The following is a 21,439-nucleotide window of genomic DNA, read 5'->3' as shown; positions in this document are numbered from 1 at the left end:
TTTTTTTTTTTTTTTTGCCTACTAGAAAGATGATAATTATACAAAGCTTCACACCGTGAACATCAAGTTTATAATCAACATTCCCCACTATCAGACTTATTAAATCTACCTCGGCTAGAACTCCTCCACATACACATACACATACACATACACACATACACACACACACACACACACAACACCCAACACACAACACCCAACACACAACACTAACAAACACAACTACACAAACCCCAAACCCCCCTCATCCCACAAACCCCCCCTCGCACGCACCAACCTCCCCCCAGAAACCACAGCCCTGGACATCCTACTCGGCGGATCCCAAACAACCTCCGCCACACTCCTCCTGGGCCTAACAACCCCACAACCAGACTCATCCACATCAAAAAACAACAATAAATCCGCCCTCCTCCCCTCACCAACACATACCCCAGTTTCCTCCTCTAACCCAATAGCAGCCCTAGCACGCGTCGAGACACACTCATACAACAACTCCGCATCTTCCACTGTCCCAGCTTGATAAACACCAACACCCAAACAAGCTAATGCTACCGGATCAACGGATCCCCAGGGTGTGAATGCGTTGCCTACATTGTTAACACTAAGGACGACGTCGAGTCCGTATCGTCTGATCAGCTCGGGTACTTTTAATGTGCCACGGACTGTATCTCTCACTCCACCATTCTCCTTCGGATCAGAACAAGATCCACAACCAGAAGAAGAAGAAGAAGAAGAAGAAGAAGGGGGAGGAGGCGAAGCCATATACAAATCACTAGTCGGCAAACCGACAAAACTAACAGGTAAAGCAAGGTCACCAGACCCAATTTCCTTTCTCAATCGATCCCAGTCATCTCCCCCAAAAAGGGTAAACCGGGTACAATGACCCAGCATAACCCTTTTCTTGGTCCGGGATTTCGTCCATCCCACGGCCCGTAAACAATCAAGCACGTACCAAACCAACGGACCCTTATTCGGATCGAGATGATAGTCCAGATGGAAATCGACATGTTTGTCTAATTGCCAAGCGGTGGTGATGGCCCATTGAATGTTTCTTTTTGCAGTTTCGAGATCAGCTTCCACGTAAGGCGTGACGCCGATGACGTCGATCTCGTCTCCGTGGTCCGTGAAGGCGGAGTGCATGAGATCTCGATTTTCTTGGGCCTGGGGGCCCGAGAAAAGAGGGTCTTGGGCGAAGGCCACGAGTTGGATGTGGCAGTGGTTGCGCCATGAGTGTTTGAGGTGGATTGCGGTGGTGAGGCATTTATGGTGGACGGTAGTGTCGATTTCGATGAAGGCACGCAGGGCTGTGACGCCGTTGAGGATGGATTCGGATAAGAGCCATTCGCCACGGCGGTGGAGGTCGGGTTCGGTGAAGGTGGATTTGGCTTGGGTTGTTAGGGTGAGGGCTTCTTGGAAAGAGCCGGTTTGGGGGTGGATGGGAGTGGAGTTGTAGATGTAGGCTTTGTCCAGGTGGATGTGGGGGTGAGTTAGGGCTGGAAGGGTGAGAGGCGGGTGGGATTTGTTTGGGGAGGTGGTAGTATGAAGGTGGGGAGCTATGGAGCTGACGGTTTGTTCGTTGGAGAGGGTGAGGTCGTATGTGGTTGGATTTGGACTGTGCGAGTGTAAACGGACGTTGGAGATGGTTTGGATTGCGGGGGAGAGTTGCGGTGGTGGCATTTTCTTAGTAGATAAATAAAATCAAAGTGGGTGGACGGTCGATCGAGACAGCAAGCAGTGCGTTAGCCTTTGCTTCTATACATTAAGGAACGGTGGGGAAGCAGTATAAAAACCAAATGATATGAATAATAGCATAGTGTCATTTGCTAGTCGACGACGACGACGACTACTACTACTACTACTACTACTACTTTAGTACATTAAATACGGGAAAGAAATCCGGCGGCGGAGATCTCCGGTTCTTGACTGATTGAATCCGTTTCCTGCTCCTTATCTTCTCCATCCCCCTCTTGGTGAAGTGAAGGAAGCTATTCCAGAGTCAGTTCGTGGGTTTCCCACCGAGCGCCACGCATCCAGTAAAAATCGTCATTGTTTGCTGGGCGTATACACAATCCGATCCGCCGATAGACCGGTATCGCCTCATGGGCACTCCACGGAACCACCCTCAGCAGTAGCCCCGATCGATGGGTGATGGGGAGTAAAACGCTATCCTCTGGAAAGGTATCGTCATAGTCCAGATGGATCTCTGGATCCGCTGGCCTTGTGTTTCCGGATTGTTCGCCCAACCTCCCCGCGTTCATGAGCACCTTTCCTTTGATGGTCATTCTGCCCGATGATACTCGACCATACTTGTTTTCCGGATCCGTCAAGGTCGTTGTTGCCTCTCGCACCTTGCATGGGTATTTCTTTTGAGGTGGCCATGTCATCCTCGTCGGCCAACCGGCATTGTCGTCTTCCAAGACAAAATCAATCGGACCGTCCCACGAAGCCCAAGACCAAGATGGCCCATCAATGCGTCGATCTCGGTCGATAGCGTTACCGGCACGGTACCAGAGGAGGCTACGGTATAGATCGCCTCGCCATATTCCGCCGAGGTAATCTCCAATACGATGACCTGGAAAGTGTTGTTCAAAGACCGCGGCCAAACCAGATATGGCTGGAAGCTTGTCCTTGGCAGGATCGGTCAGGTTGCGCCTGGTATAGTCTTGCACCATCTGGCGCCATTGGCGATACGCGAACTTCCAATTCGAACATGGGTAGGTAGACATGAAGGGTTTATCAAAGACTTCCCCGGAAAATCCACATGGCCTGTCGTTTCTCGCCCACATTTCCGCACACTTCCAGACCAGATGGTGTTTTCCACAGTACAGACGTCGTGGGGAAAGCTGCTCTTCCTGGAAAACCCATCCCCGTGTCTGAATGACACCCTCAACCTCGTAGACGTTAGCGAGTCCACCATCCTCCTCATGGACATACACTTCTTCCCCGACCCGGCATGCATAATCCACCAATGCAGTAGGTACGTATGCCGTGGTGCATTGTCCATTGTCATCTGCCGACGCAAAGGCGTTGATCGTGATATGGGCGTGCCGGTAAACATCGCCCATCTTGGCAGATTCCCTGGCCCAGTCGTGAGCGTCATCCTGGAGGATACAAAGGGCGTCAATCCAGATATACTGGAGTCCTACCCCGGCGGCGATTTCAAATGCGTCCCGAAAGGTGCGTGATAACTCGGAAAGATTGATCCCCTGCTTTAATTGTTCCAAGTTACCTGTGGTAACTGTCAATGAGGTCGAAGAAGGCCAGTGATGACTGAGAGCGGCGTATTGGTCCTCTTCCCCGTTTGTAATGAGTAGCCTGGCTCTCAACTCTTCGTATACTATCTGGAGTTGGATGACCCTGGTTGGGAGTACGGAAGCAGTCAGTTTGCAGGACAGGTGTGATTCATCACATATCTTCATCCAATGCCTGGCTAAGCCACTCGTACGCCCGCCAGAGCGAACAGTGGATGAAAGAGATGGCTCCACGCGTTGCGCAAATGAGACCGAAAGCTTAGCGGGTTCGCATTCTGGGACTTCGATCAAAAGCACCCCTTTTCCAGATTCCATACGGTGGGATACGCGGGTGGCTACATCTAAATCATCACGGCTCCATCTCCTTGGCGCTGGCTGGATTCTGCTGTCCCATTCGGCGCTCGTTGCGTCGACACTCAGATGATATTCCTGCCATCTGGGTATGTGCACCCTCCTCTCTCCACGGCTAAACATAGCGACGCATATCAAAGCGCATAGATGACAACCTTCATAAGCCGACCTGAGATGGTTATACATTGTACTGAGTGGGCGTGGTTGACTCGTCGCCCAACTGAGTTTCCCACGGCGCATTTGCTTCCAGATAGTTTCCCAGGGAAAGGTTGCGCATCTTGTGCAGAGTCGGTCAATGTTACGAGTTGCTTTAAGAGCAGACGGCATGCTTTGGTTCCTGCCTTGAAGTGGCCGGGTCCATCTCTCGGTACCTAGCCATGTGGTCATCCGCTGGACTTTGTCAAGTGCTTCTATGGGCCCTTCAGGCTGTGGAAGTTCTTGTTCAGGATGTGGAGGTTCTTGCTCCGGCTGCTCAGGAGGGTCAAGTGTTTCCGTGGGTCCTTGAGGCTGTGAAGGTCCTTGATCTGGCTGCCAAAGGCCCTTGCCCTTCCGAGACTGTGAAGGCTCTTGGTCGGGCTGCCAAAGGCCTTTGCCCTTCTGAGACTGTGAAGGCCCTTGGTCGGGCTGCCAAAGACTGGGCATCTGAGGCTGTTGTGGTTCTCGCTCTGGCTGCTCAGAAGGGTCAAATGTTCCTTCGAGCCTTTGAGACTGTGATGGCCCTTGATCTGGCTGCTTGCCCTTCCAAGGCTGTGAAGCCATCTTGCGGGATTTGTAGAGATGAGATCTTTGGGTGGTGTGGAGTCAACTGAATCAGCCTGGGGCAGCTGCAAAAGTACCGTGCGTTGCAGTGAGTAAAAGATAACTGACCGTGATAAGTTATGAATGTTAACGATAGAGAAGATATGTGATGGTTCTGTAATGATTGGGGTGATGTGTGTGTGAAAGAATAGAAACCGGTCAAGGAATCAATTGACGGGGGAAATCCAGTTCAGTGGCCAGGCAAGAGAAGAGACAAGACACAATCTGAAAGGAAGGCGCGGTCTTCCGCAAGTTCAGCATTGGAAGCTAAAACTAGGCGAATCTCAATCTCATTCTCAACAAGGAAGGAAGTGTACACCCTGGGACTTGCTCCGCGATCCGCAAGGAGAGTTTCTGTAGGTTGTATTATATCAAACCAGTTCTAAAGCTCAATCTCGTGATAACAAGTTTCGTAAGACGAAGTTGATGTTTAGATTTGGTACGAGCTAAAACTCCCAATGATGATATACGTTTCTATTGATTCATTTATTCAACCCGATTTGGAGTGGAGATAAAACAAGAGTGATGACATAGAAGATGATTAACAGCTGCCAATACATGAACCAGTTTCCACGCGACCTCATACGATACGGTTTAAAGAGGTGGCAGTTCCATTGCAGCAATGTCGACGGTAATTTGGTTGACGTCTCCCAGGGACTGGAGTGAGTTCAACGCTTCGGTGTACTCGGCCTCTTGGATTACCTGAGATCGAGTCTGTTCAATGTAAGCAAAGTGATGCCCCGTAATAGATCACAAGAAAGAACAGGGTCTTTGGCCTTACCTCTAGACTATGCCATCCTATGATGCCGGCAACAACCTCGTTCTCAAGATTGGAGCTTCTTCCGTAGGTGACGGAAGCCTTCTTCCCACTAAGAAAGCGAGAGATCCGTTCCCATACTTGTGTGGATATCTCAGCGTTCTCAGGATCTGAGATACCCAACCTAATGATTTCAACAACGGAGGCCGAAGCTGCCTCTCTCGGGCTAATGTTGGTTGCAAAGAGTTGTAGCATCGGCGGCCCATTCACCAGATGCTTGATCGAAGCAGCAAAGTTGCCAAATTGGTCGGACTTAATGAAGGCATAGAAATCTTCCGCTTTAACCCACTCTATACCAAAATCATGTCAGGAACCTTTCCAGGTGATAAGCCAAGGATACATACCAAATAGAAGGAACTCTCTGTGAGCATTTCTCACATCGACCCCATTCTCAGTGAGGAGAAAGCCGCGATAGGCATTCAGCAAGCCAGGATTAGGGTGTGTCAATCTCTTGCTGATTATCGGCCAGTCTTGCTCGATTTCTCTGAGCGAGTCTGGGTCAGTCTTGATCGATGGGAAAATGAGTTCAGTGATGGCCATTGTAGTGGACGAGACGCTTTCTTGTTGACAGGACACGGATCCGTCAAAGACTCAGGACGACAATGCCCTTTTATGTGTTTTCACCACATCACATATTTCAAGACAAGATACCATGTTTCCTGCGGATTTGACTAAATCAATGTATGACTCCATAAGTCTGCGGAGTGAATCTTCCAATATCAATGGACAGCCCTGCGGACTTGATGGTGGGGGCTGCGGACTTTGCTGCGGAGTTTTTGCCCTCAACCGTGGTCTCATGCGTCATCCTTCTTTTCAACCTCACAACTACCCCATAATTCGAAGAAATGCCCCGCACAGTACCTTACAATCGTTCTCGACAGAAGTCATGCGTCGCATGCGCTGGAGGGAAGCGACGCTGCGACCGCCAAACTCCGCAGTGCTCACGGTGTCTTGCCCGTGGGCTGGAATGCATGTACATCCGAGGTCAGCGCCAACAGCAAAGACTGCAGTCTCCCAATATTCTACCAATCGAGCCACCATCATCACCCTCGCTGGATGATATTCTTGCGGTCTTTCCGCCAGATGACTTCACTCTATTCAGTGATACTGAATTGGTCACCTCGTGGCTTACTCCTAGCCCTTCTTTATCTGCCATCCCAACATTGCTCCCAGCTGGCTATTTCCCAGAGACCTCTGTTATCGACAAGTGGTCAACGAAGCAGCTTCTACAAAGCATCAAGAGCTACCCGCGGATGTTTGCTCGCTCCCGGAGGACTCCATTTATTCATCATCGCTTATACGAAGTATACCTCCCAGAAGCAATTCAAGATGCCTTCACCGTGTCGGCTTCCTACTATACTAAAACAGCAGAGACTGAAGATACGATATTACGTATTCTGGAAGCCAAAACTGCAAATCTTGTGAAACAGAATCATCAAGAGAACACTCTCGAAGAGCTTCTCGCGGCAGTGCAGGCCTTAATAATATTCCACATTATTCAGCTTTTCGACGGTGACATCCGACAACGCTCAATAGCGGAGCAGAATATGGACACCTTACGAGCCTGGACCATGCAGTTACAAGTTCGCACCAGTGAACTAGGCCCCACGCCAACATGGCAGGAATGGGTCTTTACGGAGAGTATTCGGAGAACTATTATCATTTCCATACTGATTGAAGGTTTGTATTCAGTACTGAAAACGGGACATTGTACGATTATTCGCGCATTGAGTGTCCTACCCTTCACATCTGGGACCACTTTCTGGGATATGACTACGGATGCTTCATGGCTCGCCCAGTCGCATCGTTTGAACTCAGACACAGTACTTTACGGAGACTTTGCAAGAGCTTTCGAGAACGGACGAGTCTTGGGGAAGTTGGATGGATTTGAAAAAACACTGCTTGCCCCTTGTATGGGTGAGAGGTATAAAGAAATGCTAAAGCTGGAGGATTGATGATGTGATTCGATGTCATCTCTTTTGATCGGGTCTTAGCATACAATAGAACGAACGAATTTATGAGACTACTCTTCTCCAAGGTTTGGAAGACTTCCTCTTCTATATTCAGGACAGTTATGCCGAAATTCTAATAAAATCAATTAATAAGAGAGCCAGACCAAGTGCTAAGCGTCGTATCTGGGTAAGCATTCAATCGCCTACCTCCTTTGGCTGTGGACAACTTATGACGTATAAATACCCAGTCTTAGGGCCAACTCTGAGCACAATTAATTTGCTACTCCGTATGTTAATAGTGCAAGCGGACCTCTTCGGCCCAAATAGTAACAAGTGCCCGGTGCGGCCTACCACAGCAGTCCACCTTCTAATGCAACAATAAAGCATGAGGCGAAGCAACAATAAGCGTATAAGAATGAGTATTAAAGAAAAAAGACCGACCCCAGTTCCTATCCCCTAACCATAACAATCACATTATTCCCATTCTCCCCAAATACAAACACACTCATCCAACTCCCCCAAACCAACTGAGCCCTCTATTCTAACACAAGCACTCAGCACACTATTGTGATATGAATGCCATCCCAGCATCTAGTGCAGCATATGCAGGCTTATTGATCACCCAATATTATATCCGAGAAGTATATGTTCCGGGAGATCCACAAGATCGTTCGCATGTCATTGTCGCACAGCTTACTTCTAAACCCCCGAGTGACATGATCTAGAAACACAGAGCATCGTTGGACAAGTTGTCCAGTACCGAAGTAAAAGAGGCACACTCTGAATATTGACAAAACAATGGATCATACATAGTCTTGTACTCATTGCACAGCTTACAGTCAAATCAACCTATTAAGAAACAGAATTTAGAACAAATTTGAAACATAACCCAGAACCTTTCTGGAAGCTCGGGTGCCCTGTCAGCAAGGGGAAGACATGGCGGTATGTAGTACTACACAGCATAAATCTAGAGCCAATGAATAGGGACCAAGGCTTAGTCTGAAACAGTAAGAGCGATTATCCCAAATATAGGAGGTCGTAGGATTAAAATTGAGGTCCTTGTGAACCGGAGATATGTAGTAGGTTTCACAGCATGTGTAGTGGGCCTTTTCCATTGCTTCTGGACGCTTATACAGTTGTGATACATTACACAATTGCTTGGAATATATGGGATGAATGGGTCTGCCCTAAAACATTAAAAGGGTGGTCTGATAGAACTCGTAGGTTCAGGCTGTGGACAATGGCAATGTCTCTATCTCTGCCAACAGGAGGTGCTAGATTTAATGTATATAAATAGCGTTGTCTGATCTAAATCCGAACACCATCGGGTTCTACAAGGAGAACTAAACTAATAGAATGATCCAAATACCCCATAGCCCAAAAAGTTACCATTCTCAACCCTCTTCTCCCCTCTACCTAGGACCTTTTAAGGATTGCACATACAGAACATGCCCTACACAACCGCGGTACCTGAATCCCCTCCCCCCCCATAAACAGCCTAGCGCCATCCCAAACCACCTTATCGCAAGAACCACACCTTGTTTATCAAGAGACCAAAACAGTGAAACCACCAGCACAAACACCAACACCAACACCAACAATGCCCCCAACCCCCCTAATGAACTAACTACTTAACAACCAAAACCCAATATAACCAACAATGCCCTCAAACACGCCACCCTCCCAACCCAAACGCATCCTCACCACCGCCTCTTCCCCACACACCACCACCACCACCACCCCAACACAAACCCCGAAATGGTACTCCGCACTAACCCTCGACCTCATCCTCAGCGTGCTACGTCGCACAATCCTGCACCCCTGGCCGGCCTGGATTCTGGTTCTCAGTCTGCGCGCCCAGGTGACACCAACCACTGATCTGGCGTTTATCCTCGCGACCGGGTATGCGGTTTTGTTGACGGTGGTTGCGATGGCGGGAGTGGTGAATGCGCGGGTTGCGTATGGGTTGCCGAGGACGGTGGAGTTGAGTGAGGAGGTGGTGGTTATTACTGGGGGCGCGAGTGGGTTGGGGTTGTTGATTGCTGAGTTTTATGCGATGAGGGGGGTTGGTGTTGCGGTTTTGGATTTGAAGGATGAGAGGGAGGTGGAGATTTGTGAGGGGGTGCAGTATTATACCTGTGATGTTGGGAGGAGGGAGGTGTTGGAGGGTGTGCTTAAGAGGATTGAAGAGGAGGTTTGTTTCCCTTTTCCTTTTCCTTTTTCTTGTTTTGTTTGTGTTTTACTTGGGTCAAGATGCTTATCGGATTTTTTTTTTTTTTTTTTGTATTCGTTCCTATTTACATACATGATACTGATTCCCCGATAGTTAGGTACCCCGACAGTTCTTATTAACTGTGCTGCGGCGCGCATCAACGGTCAACCGCTTTTGTCGCTCTCCGCCGAGGCGTTCCAGAAAACCATCAAGACCAACCTGTTCGCGGTGTTCCATACGTGCCAGACGTTCCTGCCTCGCATGCTGGCTGCTCCGAATGGCGGTACGATCGTGAATGTCAGTTCGGTCTTGGGCCAATTGTGTCCGGCGGGTCTGGCGGATTACTCGACCAGCAAGGCCGGCCTGAGTGCGCTTCATCGGACGTTAGAGGCGGAGCTTCGTGTGTCGGGGGATGATGAGAAGGTGAAGATGATCTTGGTTGAGCCAGGACAGGTGGCGACACCACTATTTTCATCGGTCAAGACACCAAACAAGTTCATCGCCCCCGTTCTCGAACCGGTCCAAGTTGCTCGGGAAATCGTTTCTGCGATAGATGAAGGAAGAGGGGGTGTCATCCGACTGCCCGCGTACGCCACGATGGTGAACTGGTATGCGGTGTTGCCTGCAGGCTTACAGCGTATTGCTCGATTCTTGAGCGGAGTCGACCATGCGGTAGTGCAAACGTCAAGCCAGAAATCGCATGATGAACCGAAGGCAGCGAAAACGGAATGATGTAACATGCAGCCGGGTTGAACGCAGACGTCCATGGAAATGAAAAGTCTGCATGATGTATATAAGTTGTCCTCCAAACCAATCCCACACATGACCGGATGTGGTATATCTCCATCCCCAGAGAAAGCGCGGTGCCTACTGCTCCGAGGTCAAGATCATCTTCTGGCGCTCGCTCTGTCTTGGCTTCAATTGGTCCTTCCTGGTGTGCTTCCGGATGTTCTCTTGGCGTCTCTTGATCGCGTTGAGCTCCTCTCTCTTGATCTCGCCGGCCTTCTTGATAGGCTTTGGCACATGACGCTGGCGCTTGATTCTTCTGATCTGGGGCATGTGTGAGTATCTTTGAACCAGAGCCTGATCGTACTCCAGCTTGGCCCGTTGACGGGCGCTCTTGATACCGCTGCGATCGGAGGCATTGGCACGCCAGAGTCGAATGTTGCCGTCGTCCGACCCGGACAGAATGTATTTGTTGTCGGGTGTGAACTTAACGGAGAAGACACTGTATCCTGTTAGCAACATTGTTTTCTTCAGTGTGAGCCAAATATACATACCGTTGCATTCTCTTCGTGTGGTAAATATCACGCGAGTGACCTTGGGCTCTGTTCCACACACGGATCGTCCTGTCGTATGAAGCCGTCACCAACTCTTCACCCGTCGGGCTGAATTCAACATCCATGACCGCTGCCACGTGGTCCTTCAGCACGTTCAATGCGCGGTCCATCTTCCTCATGTCGAATATGTAGGCGTTGTGATCTTCATTGGCAACCGCGAAGTTGAAGGCTTCCATGGGGTTCCACGTGATGGCGTTCGATGCAAGTCGTAGGACAAGCTTGTGGAGCGGGGACGAAGTTCGCAGATCATACATAATGATAGAGCGGTCGATACCGGTCGATGCCAAGATCGACGTCTCTGTCTGGTTGAAGGCAATCGATGTGATGGTGTCGATACTGGTGGGCCAGTTGAGGGTCTGGGAGGCCGTAGAAGAAGGCCGAGAGAGATCGTAGATTTGGATCTGGGATGACGACGACGCAGCAAAGGAAGGAAGATGTCTATGGTGGGACAGACTAGTGAAGGCACCTTGGCCCAGATACGTTGCGAGAGGTGGAGAATCGGACGATGAGTTGTACGGATCAAACAACTTGACGGTTTTGTCGGCCGCGCAAGAAAGCAACTTCCGATCAGGCGTCCAGCACACATCCTTGACAATATTCTCATGGGCTTCTGTGTTCCAAACTTCGCCCTGGGTCGTCAAATCCCAGACCTTGACCACTCCATCACCACTGCCACTGGCGAAACGTTCCAACGAGCCTGGGTCTTTGGCCATGGAGTATACACCGTCCACGTGGCCATCACCAATCTGAGCCAAGAAGGGCGCAGCGAAAAGACGTTCAAGCTTGGTGGCATTGAGAGCTCGGGTATATTCTCGAGCACGTTCGAATGGATGTTGCGCCGGGTCAAGGTTTCGGGGCTGTCGAACGACAGCTGATCCCGGAGCCTGCTGCGAGGCAGTGGGGCGAGAAAGAGCTTTAATTTTCTAAAAGTTGAATAAGTAACATGTTCACTTAGTGTATGTAGAAATTTGAACTCACCATGACGCTCTTACTGTGTTAAACGGCAGAAGAAAAAAAAGAAGAAAATGTTTTGGCGGCGGACATAAAATTTCCAGATACTTTTTTTTTGGCGGGTAATATTAGTTAGTTCTGGTTGGTTCGCCAACCCGCGGGCGGTGAGGGGCGGCTGTAGCTTGGACCGTCTCCAGCAGTGACGATACCTCTGGTGACTTATCCTCATCAGCAAGACATCTCACATCCCCTCCACCTTGAAACCTCTATTTCTTTCCCGTTTCTTCGGGTCTCCCTCACTGCTCAGCTATCTCTATAACGAAACTCCAATACCCCGTTCCTTTTCACATTAAAAGACGTTCAATCATGGCGCCCTCCTCGACAACCGCCCAGCGGATAGAGGAAGCTCGGGCTCTCGCGAAGAAGGACGCTTCCAAGGCCGAGACCATCTACAAGGACATCCTCTCTCAAGGTCCAGGATCGACGGAAGCTTCGTCGCGTGATTATGAAAGTGCCTTGGTCGGATTGGGAGAGCTTTATCGGGATGAGAAGAAGCCAAACGAGATCGCTGAGCTCATTAAGACTAGCCGGGACTCATTCTCATCATTCGCAAAAGCTAAGACAGCAAAGCTTGGTAAGCTAGTTGGCAGCAACGCATCACTTGCCCGGTCCTAAGGAACTGACTCTATATAGTCCGCCAGTTACTGGACCTGTTCAGTGAGATCCCTAATACACTCGATATTCAAACCGCCGTCATCAAATCCTGCATCGACTGGGCTATCGCAGAGCGGAGATCGTTCCTTCGACAGAACCTTCAGACCCGTCTTGTGGCCATTTACATGCAGAAGCAATCCTACTATGATGCCCTTAACCTGATCAACTCCCTCCTACGCGAGCTGAAGCGATTGGATGATAAACTTATGCTGGTCGAGGTCCAGCTGCTAGAGTCTCGGGTGTATCATGCTTTGGGTAACCAGGCCAAGGGCCGCGCTGCCTTGACAGCTTCTCGCACATCGGCCGCCTCCGTCTATACCCCTCCGAATCTGCAAGCCGGCTTGGACATGCAAAGCGGTATGCTGCACGCGGAGGACAAGGACTTTACCACCGCTTTCTCTTATTTCATTGAAGCTTTGGAGGGATACAGCTCGCTCGACGAAAGCGACAAGGCCACAGCAGCTCTTCAATACATGCTACTGTGTAAGATTATGCTGAACCTAGGGGATGATGTGACGACTTTGCTCGGCTCCAAGCAGGCCCAGAAATATGCTAGCCCGCGTCTCGAGGCCATGAAGGCTGTGGCCCGCGCTCACGCCAATCGATCCCTTGAAGAATATGAAAAGGCTCTCTCGGACTACCGGTTCGAGCTGGGTAGCGACGTATTTATTCGGAACCACCTCCGCCGACTGTATGATGCCATGTTGGAACAGAATCTGATTAAGGTAATTGAGCCCTTCAGCCGGGTTGAGCTGGACCATATTGCCAAGATGGTAGGGCTCGACACCCCGCAGGTGGAGCGGAAGCTCTCGCAGATGATCCTGGATAAGGTGATCATCGGAGTGTTAGATCAGGGCTCTGGGTGCTTGATTGTATTCGACGAGACGGAGCGTGATCAAGCATATGACGCTGCCCTGGAGACTATCGAGAAGTTGAGCAACGTGGTGGAAGAGTTGTACACTAATCAGGCATCCCAGCTGGAGTAAACGCTCCTGTTGGGTTTTTGAGTTATGTTTGGGAAATGATATAGCATTACAGACATAAACCAGGTGCAAGATAGACGGTGGAGACATTAATACACGTAGAATTTCTTCGTTATGAAAGCTTCAATCGTAGATCGTAGTCAAAACAGGTCAATGATGTCGATGCTTTGGTGTTCCGGGGCATGGCCTAAACGGGTAAAGCGCGATCGCGGCAAAAGAATCGCGACTTTCAGAACTCCAAGAGAACATCTTCAATACCATCGGAGAGTTCTTTACTTCATCGTCCCAGAACTCTTTTAAACCCGACTAGGGCCTTTGTGGATTCGCTTTGCTCTGCCTAGCTAGCCACTAGTTATGAATGCTCCAATGCCGCCCACTTACGGACGTGGGTTCCCGCAGGCCGCCCAACGGTCTCCTGCCACGCCTCGTCGCGGACCCCAAGGACCAGGTAGTCTCCACCCCTTGATTTCGTATATCTACCGCTCCTAATCTCGTTTTGCACAGCTGGCCAAGCAATGCCTGTACCCATGCCGCAGCACGCCGTTCCTGCTCAGTATATCCCCGCCCAGCGCAACATGCCACACCCCAATGATGCTGCTCTTCGCCGGAGCCGCAAGCCCACCGACAAGAATATTCCCGACGGCATCGAAGATGTAGTGATCGGGGAAGGCGTACAGCAGTACAAGAACCTGCGCGACTTAGAGAAGAGATTGGACGCCGCCATCGTTCGGAAGAGATTGGACATTCAGGATTCGATCAGCAAGACCGTCAAGAAGTACCGGACGATGCGCATTTGGATTACAAACACAGTCGAGAACCAACCGTGGCAGGGCGCGACTGGCCAGAACGGGTCAGTGACCAACCCCGGCTCGGGGCGTTACAAGGTGCGCATAGAGGGACGACTGCTGGACGATGACACCGATCCTACGGCCCCTGAGGACAGCGACAACGAGAGCAACGAGACGCAGGCGAATGGAGATGCCATGGATCATGACGGAAAGGAGGCCAAGAAGAACGCTGCGAAGCGGTCGAAGCAGCGCTTTTCGCACTTTTTCAAAACGATCACAGTCGATTTCGACAAGTCTTCAACCGCGAACCCGGAGGAGATTAAGACTGTTAACTGGACCAAGCCACAGCTTCCGGCTAATACTGTAACACTGCCGCCGACCGCCGATTTCGATTCTTTGCAGTTCTCTCGAGCTTCGCAGGAGAACCTGAATGTTACCGTGAGCCTTGTCAGAGATGAGACCCCCGAGCGGTATAAGCTGAGCAAGGAGCTGGCGGAGGTGCTCGATGTCGAGGAGGAAACACGCAGCGGAATTGTGCTTGGAATTTGGGATTATATTCGTGCGATGGGTCTGCAAGAGGATGAGGAGAAGCGTTTGGTTCGCTGTGATCATCGTTTGCGATCTGTATGTTTCATCTTGTTCATTATTTTAAATAGTTTAGTACTAACGTCTACAGATCTTCGGCCGAGACCAGATGTTCTTCCCGCAGATCCCAGAGAGCATCGGCCCTCACACCAGTCCCCTTGATCCGATCAAGCTTCCATACACCATCCGTGTCGATGAAGAATTCCACCAAGACCCCACCCCCACTGTCTACGACATTCAAGTGGCCGTGGAAGACCCGCTCCGCGCTAAGATGCTCGCTCTGACCCAGAACCCACAGTACACCGCCGGGCTGCGACAGATTTCCACTCTGGACGACCAAGTGTCGCTCATCGTCCAGGCACTGACACACTCGCGTGCCAAACACTCCTTCTACACGGCGTTGAGCAAGGACCCCGCCACGTTCCTCCGTCGCTGGGTCAACTCCCAGCGCAGGGACCTCGAGACCATCCTGGGCGAGGCGACGCGCGGTGGCGGCGAAGATGCCACCGGCCCGGAGTTCCGCCGCGGAGGTGCCGATGGTGCTTGGGACTCGCCGGTGGCCCGCGAAGCGGTACGGTACATGCTCGCGAAGCCGGAGGCCATGCTGCGGTGATTAGTGTACTGGATGTGTTTGTTTAGCTATCATCGGATTTTGGCTGGGGCGCTCATGCGGTGTTTGGTTGGGAGTGTTATGTACCCATTAGTTTTAAGTATGTATTCGGATGTGAATTCAATGAATCTACTATATACTTGGATATAGTAAGATGAATTTAATGAAACTCTTTATATCTGATCAGAAAGCAACATAAGTTCGATGTAAATAAACAACCTTCAAGCCCCCAGCCCGAACGGATGAATACAAATAACCATATACCAAGTACCGATCCATAATGCGCAACCCCCATTTATCTACCCTCTACAACATCTCCCCGCACCCAAACCCTAACTCAGCACTACCTCCTTCTCCTCACATCACCCCGAACATCAACATCATTCGCAACCCCCTCCCCAAGAAACGGACTCCCCTCTTCCTCCTCAAGCGAAGCAGCAGCCTCAAGCACAACCTTCTCAACAACCTCCTCAACCGCCTCCTCCTTTTTCTCCCCGTCCCCATTCTTCTTCGCGCCACCCTCCTTCGGCCCCCTGAACCTCTTCAACACCGTCTCCACCATCTTCGAAAACCAATAATAATTCAACGAATTCAACACCACATTCGCCGCAACATAAGTCCCCACAAGCCACGTCGGGACACCCCCCGCTGTGAACCCGGCATACTTGAACACCTCCCCATTCGCCCTCTTACAGACCTCATCGACGCACTGTTCTGCAAGCTTGGCCCTGTGTCCGAAGACGGCGCTGTTAATGGCGCTGTCCAGGCCCACGGAGGATCCTCCCGCAAGGGGAGATAGAGACCAGGTCTGGGTTAGGGCGAACCACATGTCTTTATAAACGTGGATGGATTGCCAGGTTCCCCAGACGAGGCGGCAGGAGAAGAAGACGGAGAGGAGCAGCATGCCGTTGTACCATTGGAGTTTGGAGCCGGTTAGGTTTAGTTTATCCAGGAACCAGTGGATGTTGAGGAATGGGGAGGAGAGTTCGTAGAGGATGAATGTTGGAGAGTAGAAGTTTACGAAGGGTCTCTGGGGAGGTTTTGTTAGTTTCTCTTTTCTTGCTTGATATATGGGTTGGTGTGTTGGTAGAGAGTGGGAAAGTAGAGTTGAGGTATTGTAGGGTGGTTCTGCGGGGTAGGAGAGGAGGAGTTTCTTTGTTATATCGGATATGGAATTTGGGGGGGGGGGGGGGTTTGGAAGACATACAAACCCAAAACTAAACACCCACAAGGCACTAATAGCATGGAATAACATGCCTACGCCAAACATTCTAATATGCATCGTGCTGACTATAATATCGTAGACGAAGTATCCCTCTGCCAGGGCCTCGAGGAGTCCGCACATGCCCGTGTATCCGTAGATACGCTCTCCGGTATCCATGTTCTTGCGTTCTTTGTCGAAGAACATGATGTACAGGGCGAGGGCGTTGATGAGCACGCTCTGGACGAGGGAGACGACATGGACGTCCCAATTGAGCTTGGTGCGTTTGTTCAGCTGTGGATAGTGGCGGGGGAACAGGATAGGGGAGAGCCATGGCGAGAGGAAGGAGTGGATGAACTGGTAGCCGGCGAAAGCGATGATGACTTCATGGATGTGGTCTGAGAGGGCGGGGACGTTGAGATAAAGGGCCCAGGGCTCGACGCGGTCTCGGAGCCATGCTGGTGGAGGGGGGAAGGGGTCCAACATGCCGGCGTTGGCGGCGTTGGCGACGAGGGGAGTGAGAGCAGTTGGAGGGTAGGGTTATTATCGGTGCCTAGTCGGTAGATGATGTAGTGTATGTCGGAGAGAGTTGGATGAGCTTGAGGGGCTCCAGTATAACAGCCGTGAGCTGAAATACTGGATTAGACGGAGAGAGAAAAGTCGAAGTGAATCAGGGGGGTATTCTTCAAACGGCGGTGTCTAGAGAGACCCCAGGCCAGCCATGGTCTCGAGCTGAGGTGAGGAGAAGGTCATTTATGCATCTGTAGTGATGGATAAACTAATGAAATGCCGCGGTTGCTCGCGTGCCTTGCGGATGCCTGATTCGTGGGGCTGCCAGTTGGGACGAAACCGTTGGGGAGGCTGACTCAGCGCCTGCTGATCGCCCCGGGCCTCGTGATTGGATCACTGGCCCTGATCGACTGCACTAGTTTATGTTTCCAGAATGCAGCTGAGCGGTCTAGATGTCCAAGAATATACTGTTTTTAGGGCTATATGAGTGCTATCATGGACCACAGTTTGGCCTATCTTACTCGAGAAACACGCGTATCACCCATTCCCATGAGTCAATGTTGCATGCTTTATGCTCCGGCAAATTCTATCCCAAGAGTCTTGACATCACGGCCGAAGCCTATCATGTGGATATCCGCGAGGGGAAACATGGTTAAGGATGAGGCAAGACCTAGTCAGCAGAACAGAGATATTCGTCTGAAATGGAGTTTTATTACGTGCCTAGAAAGTTTGGACTAAAGTAGTGCAAGGGACACAAGCAAAGTACGATCATAAATATATTATTGTAATGTATCTATCGCTAAACAAGAATAGACATCATATGCATTCAAGCTAAACAAAACTATCAACAAAGGAAAAGTACAAAGGAGACGAGTCTAGAACAACTCTAAACATTGCTGGAACTTGTCCGGCGGAACCGTCCGTCGGTGGTATCTCAAGAATCCATATCAGACTGCACATGATCATAGGTCAAAACATCAATCAGGCCATCACCTGAAGCTATCCCGCGACGCTCGCAACACCAATCCCACTGTCGCTATGTTGTCCGTAAAGCACCATTTTGGATGACTCGGAGTCTAGTTCGGGATCGTCGGCCTTAGGATCGTCAAGTGTCTCCGAAGCACCGTCCCCATCATCGGCAACTGAGCCCTTGCCAACGATCTCAGTGGCGGTGCTAGAGCCACTCATCCGTCGATCATTAGACACGGTGCTACCTGCCCCGTACTTTATACTGCTGGCGTAGCTTGTTTTTCGCTCTGTACCAACGTCGCTTTCAATGTCACTGCGGTTCTCGTCCTCCTCGGGGAACACCTCATTCTCTTTGTTCACCATGGAGCTTCTGCCACCCCAGGAAGACTTCCGGTCGGAGACGTTGGACTTCACAGAGTGACTGCGCTTCAAGCTGGCAAACCCGCTGCCGACACTAGACTGGCGATCGGTAGGTCCGCGGTTGCCGGTCATGTTACTCAAACTGAGGATCCGTCTCTCCTTACCGTCCTTCGTCGGAGTAGCAGCCCCGGCCTGGGACTGTGCCTGAGACCGCTTCCTTAATGCCATACTAACACTGTTGTTCAAGATATTCCGAGCCTCCCGTGCGGTGCTTGAAGTGCTAGCAGCACTAGGGCCGCGAGCCCGGGAGCCCCGCGACTTCTTCATGTTCAGACCATTGTTGGGCCGGCTAAGCAAAACGCTACGAGCGTGGTCGAGAACACCTTCCAAGATGCGCTTCTCGAGGCTGTCTGCGCGATCCTCCATGACCTGCATCTCCTCGTGACGGAGCTCCAGAGCCATCTCCAAGCTGGACAGCTCCTTTCCGAGTTTCGTAGTCTGCTTAACAAGGTCCTCCTTCTCGGCCTTCAGGGTCTGGATCATCTTCAGAAGAGATTCCTTCTCATCCTTGAGGTCGACGATCTCGGATTCTACTTGCTCTTTCTGTGCGTTTCGCCGCTCGAGAGCAACCGCAGCCTCTTCCGCCTCGCGGCGTTTGCGTTCGTTATCTTCAGCCACGATTGCGGACTGAGCTGCAAACATCTCGGTCATCTTGCGGGACGTCTCCATAATATCCTTGTGCATCTCGTCCAGCTTCATCATCTGCGTGACGGACTGGTCGGTATTTGTTGCATGATCGATGATGGTATCGAGCTTATCGTGGATTGGCCCGTTATTCTCCGCAGCGTGGTTGAGCAGCTCATCCAACTTGTCATACATCTGACTATTCGTGCTAGTAGTCTGGCTGAGGAGCTGGTCAAGTTTCTCGTGCACTTGGTCGTTTGTCACCCGCTCAACCAGAATGTTGAGGGCCTCCTGCACCTTTTCATTTTTCGCATGATGCAATAGGTTGTCCAGCTTCTCCTGGACCTTGCTGTCATCGTACTTTTCGGGCTCTGGGGGTGGCAAAGCGGGGAGCATCTGGGGAATAGTCGAAGGAAGAGCAGACAGGTCCGTCTTGATAGCCTCAGCCGACTTCTGCGAGTGATCGTAATGCTGTCCGACAATGTTGAGAATCTCCTGGATAGACTCCAAGACTTGTGGGTGGAACTCGTGCAGCTTGCTTTCCACACGATCCGTTGCAGCTGCAGCCCGCTCAATGTCAGACCGGGCCTGTTCCTGCTGGGTCTTTACTTCATTGTGCATCTCTTCCATCTTGTTATAGGAAACATCGACCTTCTCCAGGAAAGACTTGGTATCCTCACTGATGCGCTCACAGGCCTCATTGACGCTGTCGCCCATGGTACCGATAACAAGCTTGATGTCCTCCGCGAGGGATTTAGTGTTAGTAGCGGCTTCAAGGTGGGCATTGTCACGTTCAACAGACTCAGAGAATTTAGTATCCATCGCAGTCTGCATGTCATCATATTTAGCCATGACTTCGCCCAGTTTCTCGTCGATCTTGGCTCCAAGTTCCACGATGATAGCCGCTCTGGTCTCATCCTGTTTGACAAGGGAAGCGGCGTCGCGCTCCTCCTTTTCGAGCTTGTGCGCGTCCTGTTCACCGCGTGCCCGCTCGAACTCGCGATTGATGAGTTCTGTGAGCTCCTTAACATTTTCGACTGTCGTAAAACTCTCTGCAGAGACTGCTAAGCCTTCCAGAAGCTGCTTCAGCTCAGAGAGACCCTCACTGCTTCCATCCAGTTTGCTCTTGAGCTCATCGCCAAGTCCTTCGACCACAGCCTTGGCCTCCTCGATCTTCTCGGCGAGACCGGCGTGTTCGACTTTGCGGGCCTCGAATCCTTGGGCTGTCAATTCATTTTCAGCCTCCACCTTCTCCCTGAACTCGGTGACCAGGGCTGATAGATCCTGAACCTCGGTCTTGGTAGGCAAGGTCTCTGGGTCGGGAAGCTTGAACTCGTCGAGTTGGGTCTTCACTTCGAATATCATGGCCTCTACTGTCTGCAGGTCAGCCTTGACCAATTTCTCAGTGTCGCTCCCGCCTTCTGGGCTTTTGCCTTTCAACTCGTCGAGGGCAAGCCACATATCCTTCATAAGAGTCTCCAGAGTACCGATCTCGGACTTGGTCGGGCCCTCAGCTTCCAAGCGAGTGCTTAGTTCGAAGAGGGCTTCCTTCGTCTCCTTGACTATAGTTTCCAAGCTGCCAAGCTGCTCGGCTCTTGCTAGCTCGTCCGCAGCGGGGAACTTCATCTCGTCGAGCTGAGCTTTCGTACTCCGCAACAACGTCTCGATCGCGTCCGTGTCCTCCTTCTTGGCCGTGGTCTCATCTGGAGGGTTCTCACGCGCCACAATGCCCGTGACGGAACCCTGGAGTTCGTGTAGGCCTGCAAGGACCTCATCCAGATGTTCTTTCTTGAGAGCGTCTGTGGCTGGTTCAGCGGCACGCGGTGCGGATTCGATGGCTTCAACCTTTGTTTGGAGCTGGGAAATGAGAGATTTGAGCGCTTCCATGTCGTTGCTAATGTCGGGTTGATTGTATGGGGCAGGTTGGTTGGCTTGACTGGCAAGCATCAGCTCTCCACCTCTGGTCGTGGTCACGTCTTCTGCGTCCAGCTGGGACTTGCGCAGCATCTCAACATCAGCTTTGAGGCTGCTAAGCCCTTCCTTCAGAGTGTCAAGAAGCTCGTTGTAATCGAACTCGACTGGTCTTTCCAGAAGTTTGCCCAGGTCATCCCGAATATTACCAACACCATCGTTGAAGACGTCAATCAGGTCACCAGTTGAGAACTCAGTTTCGCCAAGGTCCCGCGAACGACTGCCCTCGTCACGGAAAGTCTCAAGGTTCTCCCGCAAAGCGGCAATAATTTCGTCCTTATCGGTGCGCTCACCACGGAAGCTGTCGAGATGCTCGCGAAGCGCAGCGATGATATCGTCCTTCTCACTTGTCTCGCTCTTCTCGCCTCGGAAAGTGTCAAAGCTCTCGCGAA

General features: G+C 51.1%; 10 protein-coding genes across 10 annotated transcripts in view; 4 read left to right on the top strand and 6 right to left on the bottom strand.

Annotated features, from left to right (window-relative positions):
• Positions 1 to 307: 307 nt before the first annotated feature.
• BDV27DRAFT_163993 (putative zinc metallopeptidase) lies at positions 308 to 1,677 on the bottom strand (the record flags this gene model as incomplete). The annotated part of the gene is made up of 2 exons (XM_032073626.1): positions 308 to 352; positions 430 to 1,677. 2 exons carry the CDS (start codon positions 1,675 to 1,677, stop codon positions 308 to 310), a joined length of 1,293 nt encoding a protein of 430 aa, XP_031921086.1.
• Positions 1,678 to 1,954: 277 nt separating this feature from the next.
• On the bottom strand, positions 1,955 to 3,389 carry BDV27DRAFT_138374 (uncharacterized protein). The gene has a single exon (XM_032069229.1). It carries the CDS (start codon positions 3,063 to 3,065, stop codon positions 1,986 to 1,988), a length of 1,080 nt encoding a protein of 359 aa, XP_031921085.1. The 5' UTR covers positions 3,066 to 3,389; the 3' UTR covers positions 1,955 to 1,985.
• Positions 3,390 to 3,394: 5 nt separating this feature from the next.
• BDV27DRAFT_138372 (uncharacterized protein) lies at positions 3,395 to 4,687 on the top strand. Its single transcript, XM_032069228.1, has one exon. It carries the CDS (start codon positions 3,980 to 3,982, stop codon positions 4,409 to 4,411), a length of 432 nt encoding a protein of 143 aa, XP_031921084.1. The 5' UTR covers positions 3,395 to 3,979; the 3' UTR covers positions 4,412 to 4,687.
• A 307-nt stretch (positions 4,688 to 4,994) lies between these two features.
• BDV27DRAFT_169855 (uncharacterized protein) lies at positions 4,995 to 5,985 on the bottom strand (the record flags this gene model as incomplete). The annotated part of the gene is made up of 3 exons (XM_032075140.1): positions 5,562 to 5,985; positions 5,182 to 5,507; positions 4,995 to 5,114 (listed from the first exon to the last, which is right to left on the bottom strand). The coding sequence occupies exons 1-3, from the start codon at positions 5,755 to 5,757 to the stop codon at positions 4,995 to 4,997; spliced, it is 642 nt and encodes a 213-aa protein (XP_031921083.1). The 5' UTR covers positions 5,758 to 5,985.
• Positions 5,986 to 6,016: 31 nt separating this feature from the next.
• BDV27DRAFT_138371 (Zn(II)2Cys6 transcription factor domain-containing protein) lies at positions 6,017 to 7,271 on the top strand. The gene has a single exon (XM_032069227.1). The coding sequence runs from the start codon at positions 6,063 to 6,065 to the stop codon at positions 7,170 to 7,172; it is 1,110 nt and encodes a 369-aa protein (XP_031921082.1). The 5' UTR covers positions 6,017 to 6,062; the 3' UTR covers positions 7,173 to 7,271.
• Positions 7,272 to 8,676: 1,405 nt separating this feature from the next.
• BDV27DRAFT_75477 (uncharacterized protein) lies at positions 8,677 to 10,354 on the top strand. The gene is made up of 2 exons (XM_032077495.1): positions 8,677 to 9,363; positions 9,496 to 10,354. The coding sequence occupies exons 1-2, from the start codon at positions 8,830 to 8,832 to the stop codon at positions 10,111 to 10,113; spliced, it is 1,152 nt and encodes a 383-aa protein (XP_031921081.1). The 5' UTR covers positions 8,677 to 8,829; the 3' UTR covers positions 10,114 to 10,354.
• Positions 10,249 to 11,702, bottom strand: BDV27DRAFT_163988 (rRNA-processing protein SOF1; the record flags this gene model as incomplete). Its single annotated transcript, XM_032073625.1, has 3 exons — positions 10,249 to 10,609; positions 10,662 to 11,634; positions 11,696 to 11,702. The coding sequence occupies 3 exons, from the start codon at positions 11,700 to 11,702 to the stop codon at positions 10,249 to 10,251; spliced, it is 1,341 nt and encodes a 446-aa protein (XP_031921080.1).
• A 336-nt stretch (positions 11,703 to 12,038) lies between these two features.
• BDV27DRAFT_150829 (uncharacterized protein) lies at positions 12,039 to 15,355 on the top strand (the record flags this gene model as incomplete). Its single annotated transcript, XM_032071281.1, has 6 exons — positions 12,039 to 12,306; positions 12,366 to 13,341; positions 13,510 to 13,564; positions 13,715 to 13,817; positions 13,874 to 14,781; positions 14,834 to 15,355. The coding sequence occupies 6 exons, from the start codon at positions 12,039 to 12,041 to the stop codon at positions 15,353 to 15,355; spliced, it is 2,832 nt and encodes a 943-aa protein (XP_031921079.1).
• A 116-nt stretch (positions 15,356 to 15,471) lies between these two features.
• BDV27DRAFT_138366 (TLC domain-containing protein) lies at positions 15,472 to 17,416 on the bottom strand. The gene is made up of 2 exons (XM_032069226.1): positions 16,560 to 17,416; positions 15,472 to 16,382 (listed from the first exon to the last, which is right to left on the bottom strand). The coding sequence occupies exons 1-2, from the start codon at positions 17,037 to 17,039 to the stop codon at positions 15,696 to 15,698; spliced, it is 1,167 nt and encodes a 388-aa protein (XP_031921078.1). The 5' UTR covers positions 17,040 to 17,416; the 3' UTR covers positions 15,472 to 15,695.
• Positions 17,417 to 18,062: 646 nt separating this feature from the next.
• BDV27DRAFT_150827 (uncharacterized protein) overlaps positions 18,063 to 21,439 on the bottom strand; it is a gene marked incomplete at both ends in the record, with an annotated part of 6,863 nt that continues 3,486 nt past the window's right edge. Inside the window, 19 exons of the mRNA XM_032071280.1 lie at positions 18,063 to 18,596; positions 18,627 to 18,791; positions 18,822 to 18,869; positions 18,900 to 18,950; positions 18,987 to 19,037; positions 19,071 to 19,127; positions 19,164 to 19,292; positions 19,326 to 19,526; positions 19,557 to 19,588; positions 19,625 to 19,697; positions 19,728 to 19,742; positions 19,782 to 20,072; positions 20,106 to 20,146; positions 20,177 to 20,285; positions 20,325 to 20,487; positions 20,518 to 20,860; positions 20,897 to 21,036; positions 21,073 to 21,116; positions 21,156 to 21,412. Of these exons, the coding sequence (XP_031921077.1) occupies positions 18,063 to 18,596; positions 18,627 to 18,791; positions 18,822 to 18,869; positions 18,900 to 18,950; positions 18,987 to 19,037; positions 19,071 to 19,127; positions 19,164 to 19,292; positions 19,326 to 19,526; positions 19,557 to 19,588; positions 19,625 to 19,697; positions 19,728 to 19,742; positions 19,782 to 20,072; positions 20,106 to 20,146; positions 20,177 to 20,285; positions 20,325 to 20,487; positions 20,518 to 20,860; positions 20,897 to 21,036; positions 21,073 to 21,116; positions 21,156 to 21,412 (2,744 nt within the window). The remainder of the gene's footprint in view (positions 18,597 to 18,626; positions 18,792 to 18,821; positions 18,870 to 18,899; positions 18,951 to 18,986; positions 19,038 to 19,070; positions 19,128 to 19,163; positions 19,293 to 19,325; positions 19,527 to 19,556; positions 19,589 to 19,624; positions 19,698 to 19,727; positions 19,743 to 19,781; positions 20,073 to 20,105; positions 20,147 to 20,176; positions 20,286 to 20,324; positions 20,488 to 20,517; positions 20,861 to 20,896; positions 21,037 to 21,072; positions 21,117 to 21,155; positions 21,413 to 21,439) is intronic.

Source organism: Aspergillus caelatus, assembly GCF_009193585.1.
Source record: "Aspergillus caelatus strain CBS 763.97 unplaced genomic scaffold BDV27scaffold_376, whole genome shotgun sequence".
Taxonomy (NCBI): domain Eukaryota; kingdom Fungi; phylum Ascomycota; class Eurotiomycetes; order Eurotiales; family Aspergillaceae; genus Aspergillus; species Aspergillus caelatus.
The sequence above is the reverse complement of the archived record's forward strand: the minus strand, read 5'-3'. Positions and strand labels throughout refer to the sequence as shown.

Bases quoted from the DNA above. Each gene is read 5' to 3' on its own strand.
- BDV27DRAFT_138374 (XM_032069229.1), bottom strand. From the start codon at position 3,065: ATGGGCGATGTTTACCGGCACGCCCATATCACGATCAACGCCTTTGCG.
- BDV27DRAFT_138372 (XM_032069228.1), top strand. From the start codon at position 3,980: ATGTGGTCATCCGCTGGACTTTGTCAAGTGCTTCTATGGGCCCTTCAG.
- BDV27DRAFT_138371 (XM_032069227.1), top strand. From the start codon at position 6,063: ATGCCCCGCACAGTACCTTACAATCGTTCTCGACAGAAGTCATGCGTC.
- BDV27DRAFT_75477 (XM_032077495.1), top strand. From the start codon at position 8,830: ATGCCCTCAAACACGCCACCCTCCCAACCCAAACGCATCCTCACCACC. The intron at 9,364-9,495 runs GTTTGTTTCCCT...ATTCCCCGATAG, and splicing joins TTAAGAGGATTGAAGAGGAG to TTAGGTACCCCGACAGTTCT.
- BDV27DRAFT_138366 (XM_032069226.1), bottom strand. From the start codon at position 17,039: ATGTTGGACCCCTTCCCCCCTCCACCAGCATGGCTCCGAGACCGCGTC. The intron at 16,383-16,559 runs GTATGTCTTCCA...AAACCTCCCCAG, and splicing joins GGGTGTTTAGTTTTGGGTTT to AGACCCTTCGTAAACTTCTA.